General features: G+C 43.1%; 1 protein-coding gene across 1 annotated transcript in view; it reads left to right on the top strand.

Moving 5' to 3' along the window:
- The window catches only part of Mtus1 (microtubule associated scaffold protein 1), a 150,119-nt gene that overhangs the window by 47,868 nt on the left and 79,202 nt on the right, over positions 1-23,049 (top strand). Inside the window, exons 2-3 of the mRNA XM_036209488.1 lie at positions 6,014-8,226; positions 13,916-14,111. Coding sequence (XP_036065381.1) covers positions 6,172-8,226; positions 13,916-14,111 — 2,251 coding nt within the window. The 5' untranslated portion in view covers positions 6,014-6,171. The remainder of the gene's footprint in view (positions 1-6,013; positions 8,227-13,915; positions 14,112-23,049) is intronic.

The raw sequence follows: 23,049 nt of genomic DNA, 5'->3' as shown, positions 1-23,049 counted from the left end.
AATGTCAGCAGTCATTAATTCAATTATATGAGGATAGTTCAAGTTTGGGGCATCTTTTACTTTCAAGAAATAATGTCATTATTATCTTTGGAGCACAAGTAATGATTTTTATAAATTAGTTATGATGTTTGTAGTCATATTCCTGTGTGTGAGCATAGGCACACCTGTGCCACAATGTGCATGTTGGCGGTCAGAGGACAAACTTGGATGTTACTGCTCGTCTCCTGCTGTTCTCTGATGTGTATACCAGGCTAGCTGGCCTGTGAGCATCCAGGGGCTCTCCCAGCTGTGTCTCTGCCATGCGTTAGAAGGTCTGGTTTTATTGACATGGTTCTGAAGAGCTGAACTTGTGTTCACACTTGGGTGGCAAGCATTTGGCCCACGGAGCTGAGTTACTTTGGCTGAGCGACCATTTTAAAGCTAAGGTAATGAAGGTAATTCTTACTATTTTCCAGTTCTTGACTGTTCTGCTGCTTATTGGTAAGACAAGGACACAGCACATAGTCAAGGCTGGCCTTGAGAGCTTGATCTCCCTGCCTTTCTGAGAGCTGGCATCACTAATGTGCACTACTACTGCCTAGTTGATTAGCAAGTCTTAACCTTCTAAGTCTTGAGAGTATGCATTTTTTTTTTTTAAATTAAAAATGAACTGGCCGGGCGGTGGTGGTGCACGCCTTTAATCCCAGCACTCGGGAGGCAGACGGACCTATGAGTTTGAGGCCAGCCTGGGCTACCAAGTGAGTTCCAGGAAAGGCGCAAAGCTACACAGGGAAACCCTGTTTCTAAAAACCAAAAAAAAAAAAAAAAAAGAAAAAATATGAACTGCCTAGTGTATTCCCAGATCGTAATAAGTGAGGAATTGTCCTGTCCTGTCCCCCTCCTGCTCAGGGAAGACCCCTCTCTCCTGAGAATGCTCTTTCAAAAGGGACCTTGATCATGGCGTTTTGCTCTGCTAGACAGTTGCCTGGAAGAACTTGACAGAGTTCTCCTGAGGGTTAGAATGGTTTGTTCCCAAGGTCTTTAATTGTGTTGTTTTTATTTCTTCTTCCTCTCTGTTTTAACTCTCTGCTTTTTTTTTCTTCTTATGTTTCCAAGACAGTACTTCTTAAAAATTGAGGCAAGTTCTATTGTAACTGTAGGAATATGATGACTTTGCTTATTGAGTTAGGGGAGAGGAAGTCATAGAATATAAATATGACCAGCACAGAGTGACATCTAGGTATAATTCTTAAAAGTAGGGGAGGAGTGAAATTGGTCCTGATACTAAGAGCATTTGTGCATACATGTGTGTGTTGAGGCCAGAGGATATCCTTGGGAGTGTTTTTCCTCAGGCACTTTTTTTTTTTTTTAAACTGAAAACAAGCTAGGGATCTTACTAGCCTAGAACTCTGTAGCAGGCTTTTTTGAACCGCCAACTCCTATATCACGACACAGAGACTTACTGATTATGAACGATTGGCCTTAGCTTAGGCTTGTTTCCAACTAGCTCTTATAACTTAACTCGTTTCTATGAATTTACATGCTGTCATGTGGCTTGTGGCTTTTTCCCTCTCCTCCTGCATGTCCTGCTTCCTTGGCATCCAACTGGTGACTCTACCTTTCACCTTCCCTGAGACCTCTCTATCCCCAGAAGTTCCACCTAAACTTTTCCTGCCTAGCTATTGGCCATTCAGCTCTTTCTTAAACCAATCACGTGACACACCTTTGCACAGTGTAAAAGAGTATTCCACAGCAGAACTCCTCTTCCATTAGGCCAGGCTGGCCAGACATTTAAAAACAGGGATTTCTGTCTTCACCTACCTTCCCAGAGCGCCCCCCCCCCTTTTAATGGCCTCTAGGGATTGAACTCGGGTCTCTGTACTTGCAAGGTAAGCACTCTATGGACTGAGTTGTCTCCCATTTTTAACAACCTCGTGAGGGAAGGATGGCTACCCTTTTCCTTCCTGTCCATGGCTTTATCTTCACAGTAATGGTACTTCACAGGCATCATGTCCTATAGCAAATAATGTGAGATGGCATTAAACAAAATGCACAAGTCAGATCATATGCTTCTTATTTATATGTTAATATATGTATTATAAAGAGTACTGACAACACACACACACACACACTCTGAAAGTTTACGAACCATGTCAAGTCTTAAACTGTAGTCTTGTTCTATGTTTTAATACTTTTATTTCCAGAAAATATTTCCAGAAGAGTTGCTTGCAAAGACATTTAATTTAGTGCCATTTTAGATAAGAAAAAAACTGAACCAGGTGGTGGCGGCACACACCTTTAATTCCAGCACTCGGGAGGCAGAGGCAGAGGCAGGCAGATCTCTGATTCAAGGCCTGCCTAGTCTACAGAGTGAGTACTAAGACAGCCAGGACTGTTGTACAAAGAAACCTTGTCTTGAAAAATTAAACCAAATCAAAAGCAAAACAAACAAAAAAATCTGGCAACAGCTTAAACAATACAATGTGACACCATGAGACTGGTGCAGTCATTCTCCAGTTACAAAATAACTGAATGTTGCCGTTTGAATCACTTATTAAGTATATATCTTTTAAAATACTTTTATGTACTTTGGAAAAGATTAGGCAATAAAATTCTATCAATTGAATTTAATGACTCTGTTTATGTAGGCACATAATTTCTATAATCATGCTAATAAAGCTCACATTTGCTTATTACAGATTCTTTCCACCCCTCCATTCACCATCCTCATGTTTTAACCCCTGCCTAGACAGCCATTTCCTTTTCTCTCCTTTTTAGTTAGCATACAAGATAATGAGCTTTATTGTGGCATTTTTTCACTCACCTGTATCATATTTCGTTCTTATTTGCCCCCTCTGTGACCCATCCTTTTCCCCCTCATTCTCTTTAATCTCTGATGGTTGGAATGAGAGGTATCCCCCATAGGATCAACTGTCTGAGCATTTGGTCCCCACACGGTAGCACTATTTGAAGGAAGTCATTGAACCTTTAGGAGGTGCAGGGCCTTGCTGAAGGAAGTACCTCACAGGGGAGGGGCGACATTGAGAGTTTTGGTCCTTGCCCCTCTTTCAGGTCACTCTGCTTCCTATGTGGTGAACTGTTATCTTGTTTCCAAGGCCAGCTGCCTTCCACCATGCCTTCCCTGCCCTGATGGAGCCTAGGCCATGATCAGCTTTCTTCCTTAAATTGTTTTTGGTCATGGTGTTTTATCACAGCCACAGAAAAGTCACTGAAATGACCCTTTATACCACACTCTGTTAAATGATCATCACCCTTTGAGAAGCAGAAAGGTCTATCATTGGGTGCTTCTGAAAAATAATAGACGTTCATGATTTTAACATTTTGCTTGAGTGTATTTTATAACGGATAAAAACATGCTAATCTGTGAGATTAACAAGATGACTCACCGCCAAACCTGATGACTTGATTCTGAAACCTGGGACCCTCGTGGTAGAAGGAGAGAAGCAACCATCAAAAGTGGTCCTCTGACTTCCATGGGATGCGCTGGCATACACTCCCACCTCCACACCCCTCCACTCACACAGTAAATAAATGAAATAAAATGCTAATACTTTGTACTTCATAAAAAACTTTGAAGATCCTAGATTATCATTTGTTTTTAGTGATTACTTCTACTGACTGATTACAGTCAGTCTGGAAGACTTGACTAATTTACACGAAATATATACATTATGTAGCTCTCATTGTAGAATTCAAAGCCTCTGAGTTGGTGAGTATAGGCTCTGTGTGTCTATGTGCATGCACACACATGTGTGCACACACTGTTGAGAAACACTAGCCTTTCCTTTGCATCAGTAGACACTGACTTCAGGATACATGATCAGGAACACACACAATCCTGTTAGTGTAAACACTGGAGCCTGTGGGTGCTTCATGGTCCCTAGTACAATTTTTACTCCGGTCACTGACATTTGAAAATGGAGTAGTAAAATTACAAAGTGGGAAAATAAGATATGCTCTTAATTCGGAATTTTACAAGTCATATACTCAGTCATCAACCCTACCAGGTATTTTACTCAGAACACAGCACTATGACAAGTGACTGACATTGAACAATGGAGTTGGGGATTTAGCTCAGTGGTAGAGTGCTTGCCTAGCAAGCACAAGGCCTTGGGTTTGGTCCTCAGCAGCTCCAGGAAAAAAAAAAAAAGTTAGATGAAGTAAATCTTGATGAACGAATTGTAGTTCCACCTTGAAGATCAGGACCTTCCTCAAACAACTAGAATTTTATTAGACTATTATTCAAAATTTATTAAAAACCCTGGATTTTAAATCTTTAATTTTGGGGGGTGGGTGTGGAGATGGGGGAGAGACTGAGAACATGTGTGCTCCTGCACCATGCATGTGTACAGAGGTCTGACACAGTGTTGTGGAGTTGATTCTCTCCTTCCACCTTAACATGGGTTCTGGGGATTGAACTCCAGTTGTGTACGAACCCCTTTACCTTCTTAGCCATCTCCACAGCCCAGACTTGAAGTCTTTTTGGACATTTCAAAAGTTTGCTGTTATAGTTACACAATTCAGTTATTTTAGTTTCTTTATGGCAGTGTGAAACTATGAGCAAAATGAATTTAGAACATTTTATTACTCCCCTGCCACCCACCCCCCCCAAACAAACAAACAAACAAACCAACCATTGTTCAGGTTAGCTTTCTCCTTTGCCACACAAATCCCTACTGTACTTTGTATTTCTATAGTTTTGCCTGTTCTGGATATTTTGTATAAATAGTATCTTAATAGGTAGTCTTTTGTATGTCTTCTTTCTCTTAGTGTAATGTTTTCCTACTGCAACATTGTAGCTAATGAAACTTTACATTCTTTATTGTGCTCAAGTATTCTGATGTGTAAATGGGCAAGTGTTTTTTTGTTTGTTTGTTTTTGTTTTTTTTTAAACCTGTTTACCAGTTAGTGGACGTGAATTCCCTCCAACCCTTGGTCTTCAGCTGCTGTAGATAATGCTGCTGTTAAGATGATGTGTATTTGTTTTTACTGTGTCCTGGGGGCAGGGTGGGGGGCTTCAGATGTCTCTTCTCAGAAGGGTAGCTGTTCTGGTAGATAATTCCTTTCCCTTTGTACTATCATTTGACCTTTTCCACCTCCTTAAAGACCTTGTCTCCAAACTCAGTCTCTAGTATAGCTGAAACGCAATGGACAAGATTGGCTTCAGTGTATCAATCAGTTTATTTGGAAGTGTTGGAAAGTTGAGCATACAGAGACTTTGTTCTAACAGAACCTACTTCAATTCTTAATATCAACTCCTCTGCCCCTCAGTCCTTGCACCCCGGAAGGACACATGGTTAAGATAGGAATGAAAAAGAAAAAAAAAGAAAGAGAAATGTAAATTCCTGGAGTCTCTTTCACTCATTTGTGGGTCCTGGGTAGTCTCTCTGGTAGTCACTGTCCTTAATGCAGATTAGGGGCCCTTCTGATGATGGAAGGGATGTTCATGAATTATGTTGGGACAGTGGACATGAATTGGAACTGCCAAGGAAATTGGAATGAATGGTTCCACAGTTGACCAAGAAGGAAAGTGTGTCACATACTTAGTTCTCTCCCTCTGGAGTGTCTCTGGGAGACCGGAAGGCAGATGTCATCTGTGACATCAGTCACAGGGACTTTATTTGCGTTTCTGTATCATGCCCTATTTCTATTTTTGGTTTTTTGAGACAGGGTTTCTCTGTGTAGCTTTGCACCTTTTCCTGGAACTCGCTTGGTAGCCCAGGCTGGCCTCAAACTCACAGAGATCCACCTGGCTCTGCCTCCCCAAGTGCTGGGATTAAAGGTGTGCGCCACCACCACTGCCCGGCATCATGCCCCATTTCTTTACACACACACACACACACACACACACACACACACACACACACACACGTATCTTTGAAAGACAACAATAATGTTAGACAATGATAGTGTGAATTCCCATAGGTTGTTGGTGTGAAAACAGTGATCTAAGTTAAGGATGATCTGTTTTGTTTCTAACATTTATTGAAGTTAAATGTTTTGTTTCTTCCAGGGAACAACAAATCATTTCAACTTCAAAGCAGCTAAGTCATCCTGGAACTGGACTGGAAGGCAATAGGGAGGGGCTAGACCATTTTTTCATTAACTTCTCAAATTTAAAAGGATTCGAAGAGAACATAAAATGGAAGAGGTTTAAAATTAGCATTCAGGATGAATGATGATAAATCAGATAAGAGAGAAGATGAATCACATTCTATATCTGTCAGTGATAAAAACGGGAATACATCTGGATACAACACAAAGTCACCATCTACACGGCGCCCTTCACCTAGTCACGGGGATTGGAACACTGCTAACACAGACGACATGGTGGTGGATTATGAAATGGACCCTGCTATGGACAGCAATGAAAGTGTGTCTTTAAGCCATCGGCGTTTTGGAGCACCCGATTACCCAGAACCCTCAAGCGATTTCATTAGTAAGCCTGGATTTGCAATGCCCAGTGATCCTACCCATCAGTCTTCTGCATACAGCCCAGCGCAGCCCTCAAACCTGCATAGCAATTCCCTAAAGTCACTCCAGGATGAGAGGTTTGAGCCCTCACTGTCCTGTGTGTGCAAGTCTGGTGATGATTTTGACTGTGCAGACTCCCCTGCAGCTTTGGAGGTGAGACGGACCTTTGACACGAAAGTGGACACAGCTAACCGTACCTTTACAGCGCACCATTCTATTGAAGAGGGTCAGCCTTTACATGGTCTGCCGCCCGTGAGTGTGAAAGGTGGGAACACATTGTTGTCCTGCTCCACTTGGACATCACCCCATTCCTCGAAGATGCATGTAACAGGAATCCACTATAATAGAGAGGGCTTGGAAAACCTTCAAGCCTCACCATCAGAGGCTCTAAACACAACCTACACAGTATGTTCTGATGTGCCGATGCAAACTGACAGTGCAGACATTGGAATTCAGTGTCAGTATTCTTTAGGAAACGTTACCAAAGAGTACACAGATGGGACAGAGCAAGGACTCACTGGAGAAAAAGAGATACAAGCTGCGACACCAGTTTCTGATGGCATGGAGGTTCCCAATGGGTCTGTATTACAGGAGTTCTATTGTGTATCTGAAGATGGACCAAACAGTGAGACACATTCACACGGCTCATATGGTCAACAGGAAATGGGCCAAAATCTAAGAGAAACACTGTCCAGCTGTCATGTTGATAACGAATGCCCTTTACTGGTGCCAGCTTTTGATAAAAGTAAAACCAGAGTCCTGGAAACTGAGTGTAAAGTCACCATGGCCAAAGACCCACACATCCCCTCTCGCAACGATGACTCAGAAATCCAAGAGAGTACTGAAGAGCTGACCCTAAGAAGTGTCCCAGGGCAGAGGTGTTCATCGTATGGAATGGCTTGGGATGCAAATGGAAGAACCATTAGCACAAATCATACAGCATGCACGTCAACACCAGTACAGCCAACCCCCAATGTAAGCCTTACGCTTTCACCTGTTGAAGCAACAGAGAAGTGCAATCATGTGGAGAATGGTCCAAGAGATGCTAAAAATGCACCAAACTTGAAAGGCGCACCAGTGAATCTGCCAAAGCCTAATCTGGGAAAGTCAGCTACCAAAATGAATAGTACTATAGGCAGTAAAGTTAGGAAAACAGAAATTATAAGTTATCCAAGACCAAACTTCAAGAACATTAAAGCCAAAGTTATATCCAGATCAGTGTTGCAACCCAAAGATGCTTCCCCAACGAAGGGTACACCCAAACCTCAGATTTCTGGGGTCTCCTCAACCCAACAAGTGCCTTCTAAACAGTTGACTGTTGTGAACAGACCACCGAGGGCTGACTTTCCCGCAGACAAAAAAGCAGAAATCCTAATTAACAAGACAGACAAGCAACAGTTTAATAAACTCATTACCAGCCAGGCCGTGCATGTTACAACTCATTCTAAAAACACTTCGCTCAGGGTTCCAAGAACAACATCTGCCACGAAATCGAATCGGGAAGATGTTGACAAGACGGGTGGTTCTCCAGCAGCCAGTGAGACTGGGTCTGTAGCTGCCTTCTTCCAGAAGATCAAAGGCATTCTCCCAGTTAAAATGAAAAGTTCAGAGTGCTTGGAAGTAACCTATGTTCCCCACATCGATCAGATTAGCCCTGAAAAGGGTGAAAAGGAGAGCAGGGATCCAATGGAAAAGCAAGAGCTGGGGAAGGCAGCCATGAATGAGACTTTCGAATGCAAGCCTCTGTTTGTGGTAAGTGAAAGCCGCTGTGGGCTTCTAGGAGTGGTGAAGAAAGCTGGTGTATTAGCAATATGTTACCTGTTAGTTGCTAATAATATCACTGAACTTGGTTCATAATTTGTATTCAGGTATTCTTTGCCTTGGTTAGCCAGTATATAGAGTGTTCATGAGTCAAAAATATAACAAACTTGCATAGTGAAAAGCTTAGTTTCAATATTTTCTTGAACATGGGTGTTCCTTTTGAGAGTGTCTTAAAAGAATAAGTTAATGTTTTCATATACTGAGATACTTGAAGTGAAGTAACTGACATCAGGTTACACTTTATTTTTCTTAAAAAAAAACCAAAAGGGGTTCTAAGCATGCAAACCACATTTAAGAACTGGCTAGGGAGTGCCGCTGGTAAGCACATCAACATCAAATGCTCCTGGTGTCTTGTTGGGGGATGTAGCCCTGGAGGCAGAACCTATTCTCACAGATTTGTGAGTCTGCTTCAACCAGCTGCGTGATGACACAGGCCAGGTAACTTGGCCACAGCCATAAGGGAAAGGATTTAGGTAGTGTATGTGTAAGGTCTCCTGCATCCTATTTGTGTTGGTTTCTAATGCATGAAGGAAATCCATATGTAAAAGCAGTATGTCTTCAACAGCACCAGTCAAATCCTGAGGGGGGTGGGGACTACATAGTCACTTAAAAAAAGCGAAGCATGATGTGCCATTCAAAGGTTGTCTTTCTGTAAACACGCACATGTTTTTTGACAATAGTATGGTCAAACTAGTGTTCAAAGCATTTGCCAGGCTTTTGTTGGGCTGTGTATGTGCTCTCAGGGCTATTTTTGGCAGTGGAGACTTAGGTGTATTTTCAGCTCCACACAGACCGCCCTTGAAATGCTTGTCCTCTGGACCGGGAATGGATCTGCGTGCAGAGGAGAAAGACAGACAGACAGCCTTTCTTCGGGGATTCTGGTGTGGGAGGAATGAAACACAGTATGGTCAAGTACACACGGTTGTCTTGTTCAGGTTACATAGCAGGTCGTGCAGGGATTGTCTAGATGATACACACTGGAGATAGTCTTGACCTGGGTCAGTTTACAGATGTTTAGCTTTATCAATAACTCTATTGGTAAGGATGGAATGCCATAGGGATTTCTAATCCAATGGGCTTGTGTATTGTTTCAGGACACAGATCTTTCAAGTTCTTTTTATGTCTAATGGAGAGAACTCTGATTGTTTAGAACTTTAATATACCAAACAGAATTATAATAAACTCCCCATTGTAATCAGTAGTCTTAAATAGGTGTTTATAGATATGTATAGAAACAATATTTTTCCTTAATTTATGGAGAATTTGGGTATCAACATACAGCCAGCATAGCTTTGAATTCAGCATACAGTAGCACAGGCTGGCCTTGAATTTGAGGTCCCCTTGCTTAGCACCCTTCATGCTAAAATTAGTTATGCAACAGCATGCCTAGTTTCATGAGAGATGTTCACTCACTTGTAGAACCCCAGTACCAGAAAAACTAATGAAATTTCTTGGACATTTGTCTTGAATATAAATTGCTTGTGTAGTTCAAACCTGGAGAGTTTGGGTTTTGTTTTATTTCCTTTTATTTCCAATTTGGTAGCTGTGAACCCATGATGTGGTACTGAGGTGAGGCTATGTGAATCATCAGGTGAGATGGATTCTAGCTGTTTGCACCTTAAAAATGTTTCAGTGAGATCTTAGAATTGGGTGAGATCTTAGAATTGCTTTGTAAGGCTATAAGGGCTGTCCCACAGTCTCATCACTGGTACTTGTACTTGTCCACTAGAGTAAAGAACTATGCATCTGTGACCCTGTCTTACATACAGTAGTGTCCTCCAATTTGTCTAATTCAACTTTCACACACGTTTTTCCTAGCATTAGGTTAGGAAAGGAGGGTGTGATGAGGCCAGATGGTAGCCACAGGCTGGCTTAGTGTAGAATGCTAAACAGGTGAGCTCACATTGCTGTTTGTCACTTCAGTAGAACCTAGTAGTACCCAATGGTACTGCCGTAGAAGGGTGTGTGTGTGTGTGTGTGTCTGTGTGTGTGTGTGTGTGTGTGTGTGTATTCTGTTGGTCTTAGTCTTCAGGTACATTAATTTATTCAAGGCTACCTACACCTTTGGCTGTTTGGTAACCCGGGTTTACCTGAAACTTTAGGAAGGTTTTTATCTGGGAGAAGTGAATTGATTTAAACTGCTATAGAGGTTTAGGAGTAGTTGCCCATGGCAGAGGTTGTGTGTTCAAGATAGCATGCTGTATAAAAGGGAGCTGTTGCATAAAGGAAAGGTGGGCTCGGGCGCCTTCCTTCTAGGCTGTCATTCAATTGTCCCAGTGATGCTCGGGGCTTATGCCCATTGTTCTTTTCAGCAACAGTGGGGCAAATGTTATCCATGATAGTGCTTCAGAGGGTTTATTTAGAACTCAAATAGCTGTAAAGGAAACAGATGCTCAAACTCAGGTCTCCCATGTCCCACAAACTTCACAAATCTTTCAGAATGTGGGCTCTGAAAGTAAAGCAAGTGACTCGTAGAAGGTTCACTCCTGTAGTTGGAGAAGTTTGGATTGCTCCTTAAAAGAAAGTTTTTCTAGGTAGGAGAATTCTGTGTTGCTTCCCAGTGGCAACATGAATCTGTAGCAGTTCTCTTTGGATACTAGCTATTGGATTAGTATTGACTTAACCTGGTATATGGATTCAACAGTTATTGGTGTAGGACTATATATATATTGGAAACAATCATTGATGATTAAACAAAGAAGGAAGGATAATGGTAGGGAATATGCAAGCCTGAGCTTAAGAGCATGAACTCCAGATAATTTTAGATTTGTGGCTCTATCATTCTCTGCAAAATGGCCTTCCTGTGAGGCTTGGTTTTTTTCTATGCAAAAGGAGGAAATTTTAGTTTATAGTATAATTTGTACCTGGAGTAAGACTCAGGCTCCCATTTCTTTATCCCTACAGTGGAAACGTTTGTTGGGCACTTACTGTGTATGCCACATATGATAGCACTTGTTAGGGTCTAAAGAAAGACAGCTTTGGTTCAAATGTTTTATCTAGTCCAGTGGGACGATCAGAAAATAAGCCACCAGGGCATAATTACTGAGTTATGAGTGTGATTAGGTTGTTGTGTTACAGGACAGGAAAATTGGTGATAGCAATTGGGAAGACTATCAAGGGAAACTTCTGACGAAAATCCCATTTAGCCTCGTGCCATAAGTTATAGGGCATGTGTTCTGGGCAGAGGAAACACCAAGTCTAAAGATGAAGAACCATAGGAAGGTATTCTGATGCAGGGGATGGCCAGGCAGAGGTTGTGATGGAATGGGGAATGCAAGGAAGATAATTGCAGGGGCTGCCACATTCTAAAGGGTTTGATGTGACTTTAAAAGAGTTGAATTTGAGGGAGGTTTTTGTGTAGCAGAATATTTGTACACTGTGAAGATGTGTCTTTGCCAAGGCACTTTCTGATTGATTAGAGAGCTGAATGGCCCCATAGCTAGGCAGGAGGTATAGGTGGGATTTCCAGGAGAGAAAGGAAGAGGAGGAGACTCTAGGTGCACAGGAGACTCCAGGAGACACAGAGAGGAAACAGGAGGTGCAAGATGAAAGAGCGGTGACACCACATATTAATAGAAATGAGTTAATTTAAGTTATAAGAGCTGGTTAGGAACAAGCCTAAGCTATAGGCTGAGCTTTCAAAATTAATAAGAAGTCTCCGTGTCATTGTTTGGGGGAGCTGGCTAGTGGGACAGGAAAAGACTTGTTACAATTTTGTAGAAGAGGAGTAGAAGCCGCAGCAGAGGCTGGTGTGACCAGACAGGCCCTGAGGACATGGTTTCAGTAATCCTTTTGAGAAATGAGCCTGGATTTTGTACTAAGGCAGGTAGAAAGGTGGGCTTTAAGAGGTCAGAAAGGTAGCAAAGACAAACATAGCTTTCATTGTTTAAGATGGGCACTTGGGTATGTTAATAGGAGACAAGGTGTAAATTGTGAGATAGATAGGTAAAACTGGTTTAAGTTTTGAAAGTGTTTCATGTTATTTCTTAAAATGGGGGTATGTTTTAGTTGTGGTCATGGTGTCTCTTCACAGCAATAGAAACCCTAACAACTCTTATAAAGGAAAACATTTAATTGGGGTGGCTTGCAGTTCAGAGGTTTAGTCCATTATCATCATGGCAGGTCATGGTGGTGTGGAGGCAGACATGGTGCTGTGGAGGCAGACATGGTGCTAGAGAAGGAGCTGAGAGTCCTACATCTTGATCCACAGACAACAGGAAGTGAACTGAACTAGGTGCAGCTTGAGCATAGGAGACCTCAAAGCCTGTCCCACAGTGACACACTTGCCCCATCAAGGCCACACCTCCTTCAACAAGACCACACCTACTTCAACAAGACCACTCCTTATGAGGTTATGGAGGCCAATTACATTCAAACTACCATAGGGTATGACAGATAATCTTCCTGGGTGATTAAACAGATTTAAATTAGTTGATACATATGTTTAGAATTTAGAATGGAGAACTACCATAGAAGTATCCGTACTTCTGGAGTTACACCTGAAGGAATTTAAGGCAGCCTTACCACAGAGACACCCAAACATCCATGTTGACTGCTTCACTATTCACAGTAGCCAGATACGGAGTCTGGATGGCTGTCTGTCAGCAGATGAGCAGTTTATATACACAATGAAACTTGGTCTGTAAAAATGAGTGAAATGGTCATTTATAGGAGAACAGATAGAACTAAGAAATTGTGTTGAGCTAAGTAAGTCAGACTCAGAAACACATACATGCTTTCATTCAGACACAGAATTCATCTGTCTTTTGTGTAGTATATATGTATGTATACATGTAAATACATGTGTGTGTGCACACACTTTGAAAATAGAGGGACTGTGACGAAGAAGGAGGACTAAAAGAAACACACATGCACACATACATGGGGCATGAAAGTTGAGGGCAAATTTGGGGAGGAAAAGGTTGGGAAGATGGATAAAGGGTAGTGAGTGGTTTGATATAGATAAAATATAATTATATATGTGCATAACTACCATATTATATATGACATAAACTCTCTATTCTGTAAGCTAGGTAATAATTAAAGAATTAGGATGGTATCTTGCATAGTGTAAGGGCTCTGTGTCAGTGAATGCCAACAATAATAGGACCATTGTTGTTCTTAGCAAAAAAGATCGCAGTGGGGAGACACAGACAGAAATTAAATACAGGGGCAGCTGAAGGGAAAGTGTTGGCTTGGAAGTGTGGATTTTGAGTGCATCAGTCACAGTGGAAACAGCAGACAAGCTATGTATGATGGGTTCTGGCGAGGGAGGAAAACAAGACCAAGTTGAAGCCCTGGTGAAGACCAGCTTTGAAAGGTACCCCAAAGAATAGGACCCCCAAAAAGGAATAACCAGACAGCTAGGAGGAACTGAGTGTGTGCTATCTAGAGAACTGAACAGCAGTGCTGAAGTCAACTTGGGCACTGGAGATCAAGTCTACTAACGTGCCTGAAGATAGATTGGGACACATTGAAGTCAGCTGGGAAGAGTCTTAACTGTCACAGTAAAAATGGTCATTAAAGACTTCTCTGGCACAGCCACGGAGACCGAGGTGGGTTCTCTCACAGAGCTGACACCACAGAGATGAGACTGAAATCTTAACTGGTTTTCTCACAGGGTTCTGCACCCAAAGCCGCCACCACCCCGGGAAGGAACGTTTCCAAGCCAGACTCCTGCAGCCTGAGGAAAACACCAGGTCTCAAAGCCAAAGTGGGGCCTGCTGTTTCCTGCCTGAGGAGGAGGAGCGACCACAGAACCCTGGGCTCCGACAGGGCCTTATCGCCTCAGAGGATCAGGCGTGTGTCCAGCTCTGGTAAGAATAAAGTAACTCAACTACTCTCTTTATGCAACACTTTATGAATTATTTGCATGTCAAAATGGGCTTGGCAGAAAGCAGAAAGACCATCTGGTTTTAGAACTAATGCATTATGTCACTAAAGCTGGCTTTTTGTGGTCCAACAGCCTCTAGGGAAAGACGGGGAGTCTGGGGAGACAACACAGCCCTAACCCTTGAGCAGCACAAAGCTGCTTTGGGGAGTGGCTGATGGGCGTAAACTCAGAGTGTGTGTCTGTAACTGTGCAGTTGGCTAGCTGTTAAAACATTGTGATAATCTTGGTTGCCAGTTTGACACACCTGGAAAGAAGGAACCTCAATTAGGGAATTGATTTCATCAGATTGACTTGAGGGCATGTCTATGGTGCATTTTCTTGGTTGCTAGTTGATGTAGGAGGAACCAGTACACTGTGGTCATACTGAGGAAGGTGGGCCTGGGATGGAGAAGCAAGGTCCCTGAACATGAAACCTAGGAATAAACCAGTAAGCGGCATTCCCCCATGGTCTCTTGACTTCCCCAGTTATGGACAGTGACCTGGAAATTTAAGAGGAAATACCTTCTCTCCTCAAGTTGCTTGTAGTTGTGGTGTTTATCACAGCTACAGGAAGACATGAACACATGAATTATTTTGTTAATTTTTTTTTAAAACAAACTGAGTGTGGTGGTATACCTGTATAATCCTGTTACTTGAAAGGCCAAGGCAGGAGGATTCCAATTTCAAGCCCCGCCTGGGATGATTTGTGTGTGTGTGTGTGTGTGTGTGTGTGTGTGTGTGTACATACATCTCAAGACTTTGTCTGAAAAATAATTGGAGGAGCATGTAAGATGGCTTGAGGTTCTGGCTTCCAAGCTTGATAACCTGAGTTTGGTCTGAGGGTCCCACAGAGTAGATAGAGAACCAACTCACACAAGTTGTCCTCTGACCTCCACATGGACACGCTGGCTTGGGTGTTCTCTCTGTCTCACACACATTAAATAAATGTAATAAAACTTTAATAATGGCTATGTGCTTACCATGCGGTAGTGTTTTTTGAAGGTCCACAAATACTCCCATCATGGATGAAGAGATTTCCCCCCCTTGAATTTTCCCAAAACATAGGGATAGGAAAGCAACTAAAATTTTCTAATATGAACTTTAGTTTACCTTGTCTTGCCTTTCAGAAGTTCAAGTTCTAGGCAGATTAGGCTGAAATTTGAGAGTACCAAGAGTGACTGAAGGGCCTTACTAAACCTGGCAGCAGTACAGATCGCTCTGTGTTTCGCAAGTGCGAAATTCATCCATTTCGTAGATGAAGACGAAAAGCCTGTTTAGTCACCCCAGTGGACTGAGAGCAGTCCGTAGCGAATGCCTTTTATTTCTGCAGGTACAGCCTTGAGCACATTAAAGACTTGTCAGATGGATCCCTCATAAAAATGGTGACTACTATTGAACATTAGGGAAAAAAAAAATGTGCCTCTACAGTGATGTGTCCCCACATGTGAGAATGCTTCACAGAGCCTATAAAACCAGCTGGGGTCTGGAGGACCTCTTCACTGCACCACAACTCGGGTTTTTCAGGATTGATTTGCCCATTCTCTCTCAAAGCTGCTGTGTGAGAAGCCTGCGAGGCTTGAACATGTGCTGTTTAGATTCTTAGTGTCAAGGTCAGGAGTATGCAGGAGCAGACCCCGGATGATGTGGGAGAAGAGGAATTTGCCACTCCTTCCCATCTCCAAGGGAACCGAGTGAAGAGAGAAATGTGTCCTCGGCAAGTGTTCATCATTTAGGGGGAAGGAGAAGCTAAGCTAGAGTGTGGGGGATGTACTGGTCCTTGTTTTCCATATTGTCACCACTGGGGGTCTCCAGGGAGGAGGTCCAAGTCCTGGTCTTCCTTGCTGCTGCCGGATGGGGCTCTTGGTCCTTGCCAGGGGCTGGAGAGCTCCCTTCCTGCCTTGATGTTTGTAGCCCTGGGGACTTGCTGCTGCATAGAGCAGTGCTCACTGGCACCCTGGCCCGCAGTTAGGTAGGGGCCCTGTGTTCTGGTTTCATTCTGGCGCCACTGAGCTGCCAGGCCTGGCAAGCATTTCCCTTCCCTTGGCATGGGTACTTGTCAAGTGTCAGGGTTTCTGAACCTTAGGCTCCAAGAGCTTTTGTAGTCTTCTTTTTCTAGGGATGATGTGGAACTTGTCTAGTTTCCTGAGACATGGCTGCTACTGGCGTGGTTACGGGAGCAGTGTGATGCTTGCATACTTACTACGCACACATGCCTTTTAGAAGTCAGGTCCCCACCCGGGATCTGTTTAAACAGATGGAATTCTTTATGGAGGTGATCAGCCCTTTTAAAAGTTCCTTTCCCATGTGTTGTGTATATTGTGTCTCAAGAGAAATGTGGACCTGTTAGTCTAAAGATTTCTTTATTTTTATTTTATGTGGGTGCTGGGAATTGAAGCCAAATGAGTTTGGTAACTTACTATGTATTTTAAATTTTCAGTCAGTTAAGAAAACTAAATTGATCCCAGCACTCAGGAGGCAGAGGCAGGTGGATCTTTGTGAGTTCGAGGCCAGCCTGGTCTCCAAAGCGAGTTCCAGGAAAGGTGCAAAGCTACACAGAGAAAGCCTGTTTTGAAAAAACAAAAACAAAACAAACAAACAAAAACTAAATTGTGTGTGTGTGTGTGTGTATAAATATGTAAATATTATTTTTTGAGACAAGTTTTTACTCTGTTTCCCTGGCTGATCTGGAACTTGCTGTGTATCCCAGGCTGTCCCTGAAGTTGTAGCAATTCTCCTGCCTCTTCCTTGAGTACTTAGGGCACAGGCATGTGCCACCATGCCCAGTTACTTGGCAGTTTTCTATATATGAATGGATGAAAATAGAATGTAACTATAACCATTATGAGTTTGAATTTAAGTTTTATTTTTATTTTGTATGGTTAAGAAGACTTCTTGTGGGCTGAATGTTTGTGTTACCCCAAATTTAGAGACCCTAACTCTGGAGCTAAGGCCTGTGAGGAATCACACAATTAAGCTAAGTCATAAAGATGAGACCCTAATCTTCCAAACCGACTTTAGAGGAAGAGGAAGAAACACCTGAGCGGTAGCCCAGCCTTGTGAGGTACCAGAGAAAGGGGCCATCTTGAATCTGGGAAGAGATTCTTGCTAGGAGCAATTTACCTGAGACATTGGTCTTGGGGGCACCTCAGCCGCTTAGAAATAAGAGAGAATAAGTTCCTGTTGCTTGGGTCAGCCAGTCTGAGATGTTTGTTCTGGCTAGCCTAGCTGAGGTAAAACAGAGGACTAACTCAGTTGTGCGGTGTTGTGCTTAAAAATTAGTAACTGGGACTCATTTGGAGAGTCACCATAAATTGAGAGGTGTTTGTTGTGGAGGGTAGGAAATGTAACACAGCCAAGCTAAAGGTAGAGCAGAGACTCCAGGAGCAAGAACAGAGTGCCTTTAGATCACTGAGAGCCTTTGCAGTACAATGGGGTGTTTGTGTACTCACCAACTGAGACCCAATGGGTGCCACTGTCATCTCCCACACTTACTGTTGGGAAGGTGAGCGGTGGCAGTCTTCCAGCCAGTGTGGGGTTTTCAATGAATCCTTTCAGAAAACTGAACAGAAAGTCACACCCAGACTTTAAAAAAAAATAGCATTTTTTTTTTTTAAAAAGCTCTAGACTTGAGTATGAGAAAGAATATAGTTAGACTATTGGGGTGCTTCCATTTTACTTGTCAAATGTGGAAACTTATGTATGAAGCCGGAGGGTAAAGTGATACAAGTCACCCCAAGTACTCTCTCTTCAGAGTGTGGCTTTTGTTGTTGTTGATGGTACTAGGATCGAACCCAGGAATTCCAGCTAGGCAAGCGCTCAACTGCTGGGCTAGATCTCCAGCTCTGTTTTCTTTTGTTAATGATCTCAATTAAGTATGATTAGATAATGATGGAAATTTTCGTAACACGTATTATAACGCTGATGATGATCAGCTCACTCAATTAAATGTATGCCAATTGCTAGGCCTCTAAGTTAACCATTTCACCTGGGTTTACTTAACCCTTACAGTGATTTTTCTGGGGCTTATTTCCAATTTGTAAACCATGAACCTGACACTGCTGAGTTAAGTGGCATATTGAGGTTTTGCAGCTGGAGAGGGCAGAGGTGGGACTCCAACCAGACAGTAGGGCACTGAGTTCGAGGTCTTAATCTGGTCACTCTAAAGGAGCACCATTGGACCCTGGTTTCTAACAAATTAAAAGGAAGCTCACTGTCCTGTGCTCCGTTCTGATGACATCTACAGAGATCCACTCACCAGTCCATCTTAGTTTGGACTGATGTGGACCACCAAGGGTGTGCTTCTCTGGGTGGTGTAAACTGTCTCCTCAGAATCCAGCCTGAAGAGGCTGGTCTGACAGAAGCAGGATGGGATGCCCTCTCTACCCTGACACTTTTATCTGAGCTAGGAAAGCCTGGTCCACCCTCCTGTCCCAACCCAACAGCCACCCAAAGGGCTGTGAAGGGGTGAGCGAGGCCTTGAAGTGAATCAGGGCTGCATGCAAGAGACAGCTTTTAGTTTTGCTGTAGAGAATGAGAAGTAGCATTTTGGGAGAGTCAACTTTCATTTTGTTTTTTTAAGATTTATTTATTTATTATGTAAACAGGGAGTGTTCAGCCTGCCGGCCAGAAGAGGGCGCCAGATCTCTCATTGTAGATGGTTGTGAGCCACCATGTGGGTGCTGGGAATTGAACTCAGGACCTCTGGAAGAACAGCCAGTGCTTTTAACCTCTGAGCCATCTCTCCAGCCCCTCAACTTTCATTTTTGTTTAGCTTTAATACATTGCTTTTGAGATATAACCAGAACTTGTAACGACGTGTCTGTTATTGTGGATTTTTCTTCTTTCTTATTTACTTTGTACGGCTTCTTGGTTTGTAGAAACACATTTTCTCATGTATTCAGCTGAAAGTATTTTCTGAGTTTTAGACAGGTAGTAAAAGTAGAAATTTTCTCATTATGTCCATTAGTTATTAAAAACTAGAAATTATCACTCCTAACAGAGAGTCCTATATTTGTGACTATAACACACATTAGGAGTGTGTCCTAAGACTTCTATTGCAATAGTAATCAGAGCTGATAGGCTTTGGGAGTGTTATGATGTGGCAGGCATTATCCTAAGCATTCTTGTGTTTATGGTCACAGCTCATGAGGGGTAGGTACAGTGATCGTCTCTAGTCTCCACAGGAGCATCTGAGGGTTTGCATGCCTGAGTCACCACGGAAATTACACAGCTGATAATGAACGGAGACTGGGAGTGGGCCATGCTGATCACCTACAAGAGTTGGTTGTCAGGCCTTGCTCCTTACAAGTTCATTAACAGTCGTGAGTGCCTTAAAAGCTATAGGAACTGGATGACAACCCACTGAGTGCTTGTCTGTGCTGGCACCTGTGCTCAGTGTTAGGGATAAAGAAGTGCGAAAGAAAACAGATCCCCAAAGCCAGGCAGAGTGGAACACACCTATAATTCTGGTGCTCAGAGGTTAGTGGCAGGAGGATTATTAATTCTAGGCCAGCCAGGGCTATTGTGTGAGACCCAGTCCCAAGTCGTCATCGTCTTCCTCTTCTTCCTCTTCCTCCTCCTCCTCTTCTTCTTCTCCTCCTCCTCCCCCCTCCTCCTCTCCTCCCCTCCTCCTCCTTCCTCCTCCTGCTCCTCCCTCTCCCTCCTCTATATAGATATACAAAAGAGACAGGCAACTCCGGCCCTGCTGGTACTTACCTTCGAATAAGGGAAATTAGAAAATAAACTAAGTGAATGAAATGTTCAGTACATAAAGTAGTGGGTGATAAGTGCTCAGGAGAAAAAGCAGTGCAGAGCTAGATTGTACACTGGATGGTCAAGAAAGACCTCAGTGGGAGGACTGAACAAACCATTGGAGGTGGAGGCGGAAAGCACATGAGTGTCAGGGTGATGGAGTTCCTAGGCAGAGTGAACAAGCAATGCAGAGAACCCAAGAAGCTTGGGTATGGGTCCTGGGGAACTGGGTTGACCACCATTAATAATAGAGGATGGAGAATGGATGGGAGAAGATGAAGCTGGAGCAGGTGGGGCTTGTAGGCTCAGGGAAGGCACGTGTCTTTATTCCCTCCCCAACATCATCAGTGAGTTTAGTCTTTCTTGACATTCTCCACAACTCTCAGTAGTTATTCCAGAGAAGATTGCTTTATAGAGTGACACATAAAATGTCACTGTACAGTTGCTTAGCCATTAAACTGTATGTGCTATGTATTGGGCAGTCCACTAGATTCTGAGACTAAAATGTGATTAAGTCAGTATCCTTTAAGCATTGGGGGTGGGAACTGGAGAGGAGTGTCCAAGCAGAGCATTCTGAGCTGAATGTCTTGGCTGCCGAGACTGTGCTATGCTGTGTGGTGATCTTTTTTACATGTCTGTCTCCTGCCAAACTGACATCCATAGGCCAGAGTCCAAGGATGAGTTATTTTTATATTTCCAGTGCTCAACACAACATACCTGTTATGTAACAGGCATTTAAAGTGTCCTTTAGCTGGATTTGATCAGGTACTTAGACAAAGCACTGAGTCTCTCTAGTACAGGGAGGAAAGGAAACCAGCTCAACCCAAGGGAAGACTGGAGAAGAATGGCACATTTGAGCTAATCATTGTGTGTGCCTAAGGGAGCAGGAGACAAGGTTGCTGGCCTCATCAAGGCTTCTGGAAGGCTGTGGAATATATGGGGAATGGTGTGGCCAGGTTCTGGACTAGAGCACGTGTTCAAATCACTGAGAGTTGAGCCTCTGTTTCAAGGGAGCTCCAGTCATCTAGGTGCAAATCCCAAGGCTCCTACATGGTTCAGGGAATAGAAAATAGAGCGTGTGTTTAAAATATTGTGGACTTCCTGATCTGTTTGTTTGGAGAATGGTCTCCAGGGTCTGCCTACATACAGCTTTCTTTGTTAGGTGGTTGGATATATATGGGGAGAGGTCATAAGTCAAAATCGGGAAAAGAGAATAAGGAAAAGTTTTCAGGAGGTAAATGCCTACAAACCATTTCCAAAGATGGTTGCATGTTTCTGACTTAAGATGATACAAATGGGTAGAGGTCACTCCAACCTGTGGACAAAGAGCCCAGGAGGGGATGAGAGCAGGGAGGATAACTACACCAGCCAGGCAATGAAAGGATGGAGGTGGGACAGCAAACAGATGGGTTTGTCTTTGAAATAAAGGGAACGAAGTGTGTAGATGGGAGGAGATTAGTGAGAATACATAGAGGTTAATAGAGTGAAAGTGAGGAATAACATTGATCCTTTTTCGAGCTCACCTTTGTGGGCAGGGATGACTCATCCTAAGAGTTTCCAGGGATTTTAATTGACTCTTTTTTTTTTTTTTTTTTTTGGTAACCCTAGGAAAGGAAATAAACTAAGACAGTGATCAATGTTGAAGTCTCAGTAAGCTTCTTGCTCAAAGGAGTTCTGCCCATGAACTTGGCTTCTAATGAGCCTGGACATTGTCTTTGGTAGTTTTGGTGTTGGCTTATCCCCGGGACCTTGTGTGTGCTCACTGAATGGCTTTCCTGTTGAGTTGTACCCCAGGCTCATCCTCCATTCCTTTCTGGATTCTGAGTCTAAGTGCCAGATGCTAAACAACTTTCTTGGTGGACATAGGAAGGCTCCATCTGTTTCTGGAAATCTGGGAAAGGATGGACTCTCCTCCAAATCTTGTTTTATTACGTTCTCTCAGGTTCCCAGGCCTGTGACTAAGGAAGTTATTTTTGTTTAATCCCCATTCTTAAACAGCTGATTCTTTGTGAAAGTACTCACAGTGACGGGTACCGATATCACCATCATCAGCACCACGCTTCTGTGCAATTCAGGTCATCATGAGAACCTTGCTTGGTGGATGTTCTTGTTGCTCTGTCAAATTACCTCTCTCCGGACTGGGATTGTCTGTGTTGTGACTCAGCCGTGCTGCTGTGGCTTCGTCCTGTCAGCTAACCCTGGAATCTAAGCAAGCGGTGATGGTTACACTAAGAATAGTTTCTTCTACCCTCTTCTAGGAGAGAGAACGTTATTGTGGCTAAATCCTGAAGTCACATTCCAGAGTATATAAGCATATGGAGCTGAAGCCCTGTGTTCTGGATGGTAACTGAGTTAACAGGTAGTCAGAGGGTGACAGGTTTATATGGCATAATCCAAACCCAGAGAATGGTGGGTTGGACAGATCATGATTCTTGACAGCCAAATAAGGGAGGTGATGGGTTCTCATTTTATATGTTGTTCTAACAGTAAAAAGGATAAACAGCAGCACTTCTAGCAACTGTGGGAATCGAGTCTCTGCCTTGCATCCTTACTCAGATTAAAGGCCAGTCTTAATTGACATTGGTGTTTGCTAATGTTTAAGACCCCAGTGGGGTAGATGTGATTTTTACCTGTAGTTGAAGCCCTTGGTAGGTGCAGGCAGGCAGATTGCCCTAAGTTTGAGATACAAACACCCTGTTTCAAAAAAACCAGCCAACCAAACAACAAAACCCAGATACACATGGATGGAAAACTAGACAGAGGATAATTTAAAGGCTGAGGACCAGAATAAAGGTCAGGATAGAGGGGCTAGAAATAGAGGAGGGTGGATGGTCAGTGAGGACACAGTGGACTGGTGTTCTAGCGGTCCACCGGACAAGTGAGGACACCCCAGGACCAGGTCTATAATAGAGAACATGGGGGCAGCTTTCAAGCAAAGCCAACCAGTATAACTTGACTTCCCTAATGCTTTGAATTTTAATCAGCTTCTTCTCTTTCCATCATAGGTTATTTTAAAAGTGGGTAGCATTTGAACTGAAAAGCCAGGAGGGGAAAAAGAAACCGTTCTTTCATCTTACCATGGCCAATGACCTCTGGTGTCAGAATACATACATGGCTGTGTTCTTCCTGTT

The sequence above is a fragment of the Onychomys torridus genome, chromosome 17 (assembly GCF_903995425.1).
Source record: "Onychomys torridus chromosome 17, mOncTor1.1, whole genome shotgun sequence".
Taxonomy (NCBI): domain Eukaryota; kingdom Metazoa; phylum Chordata; class Mammalia; order Rodentia; family Cricetidae; genus Onychomys; species Onychomys torridus.
Note: the sequence above shows the minus strand (reverse complement) of the source record. Positions and strands in the feature narration are given on the sequence as shown.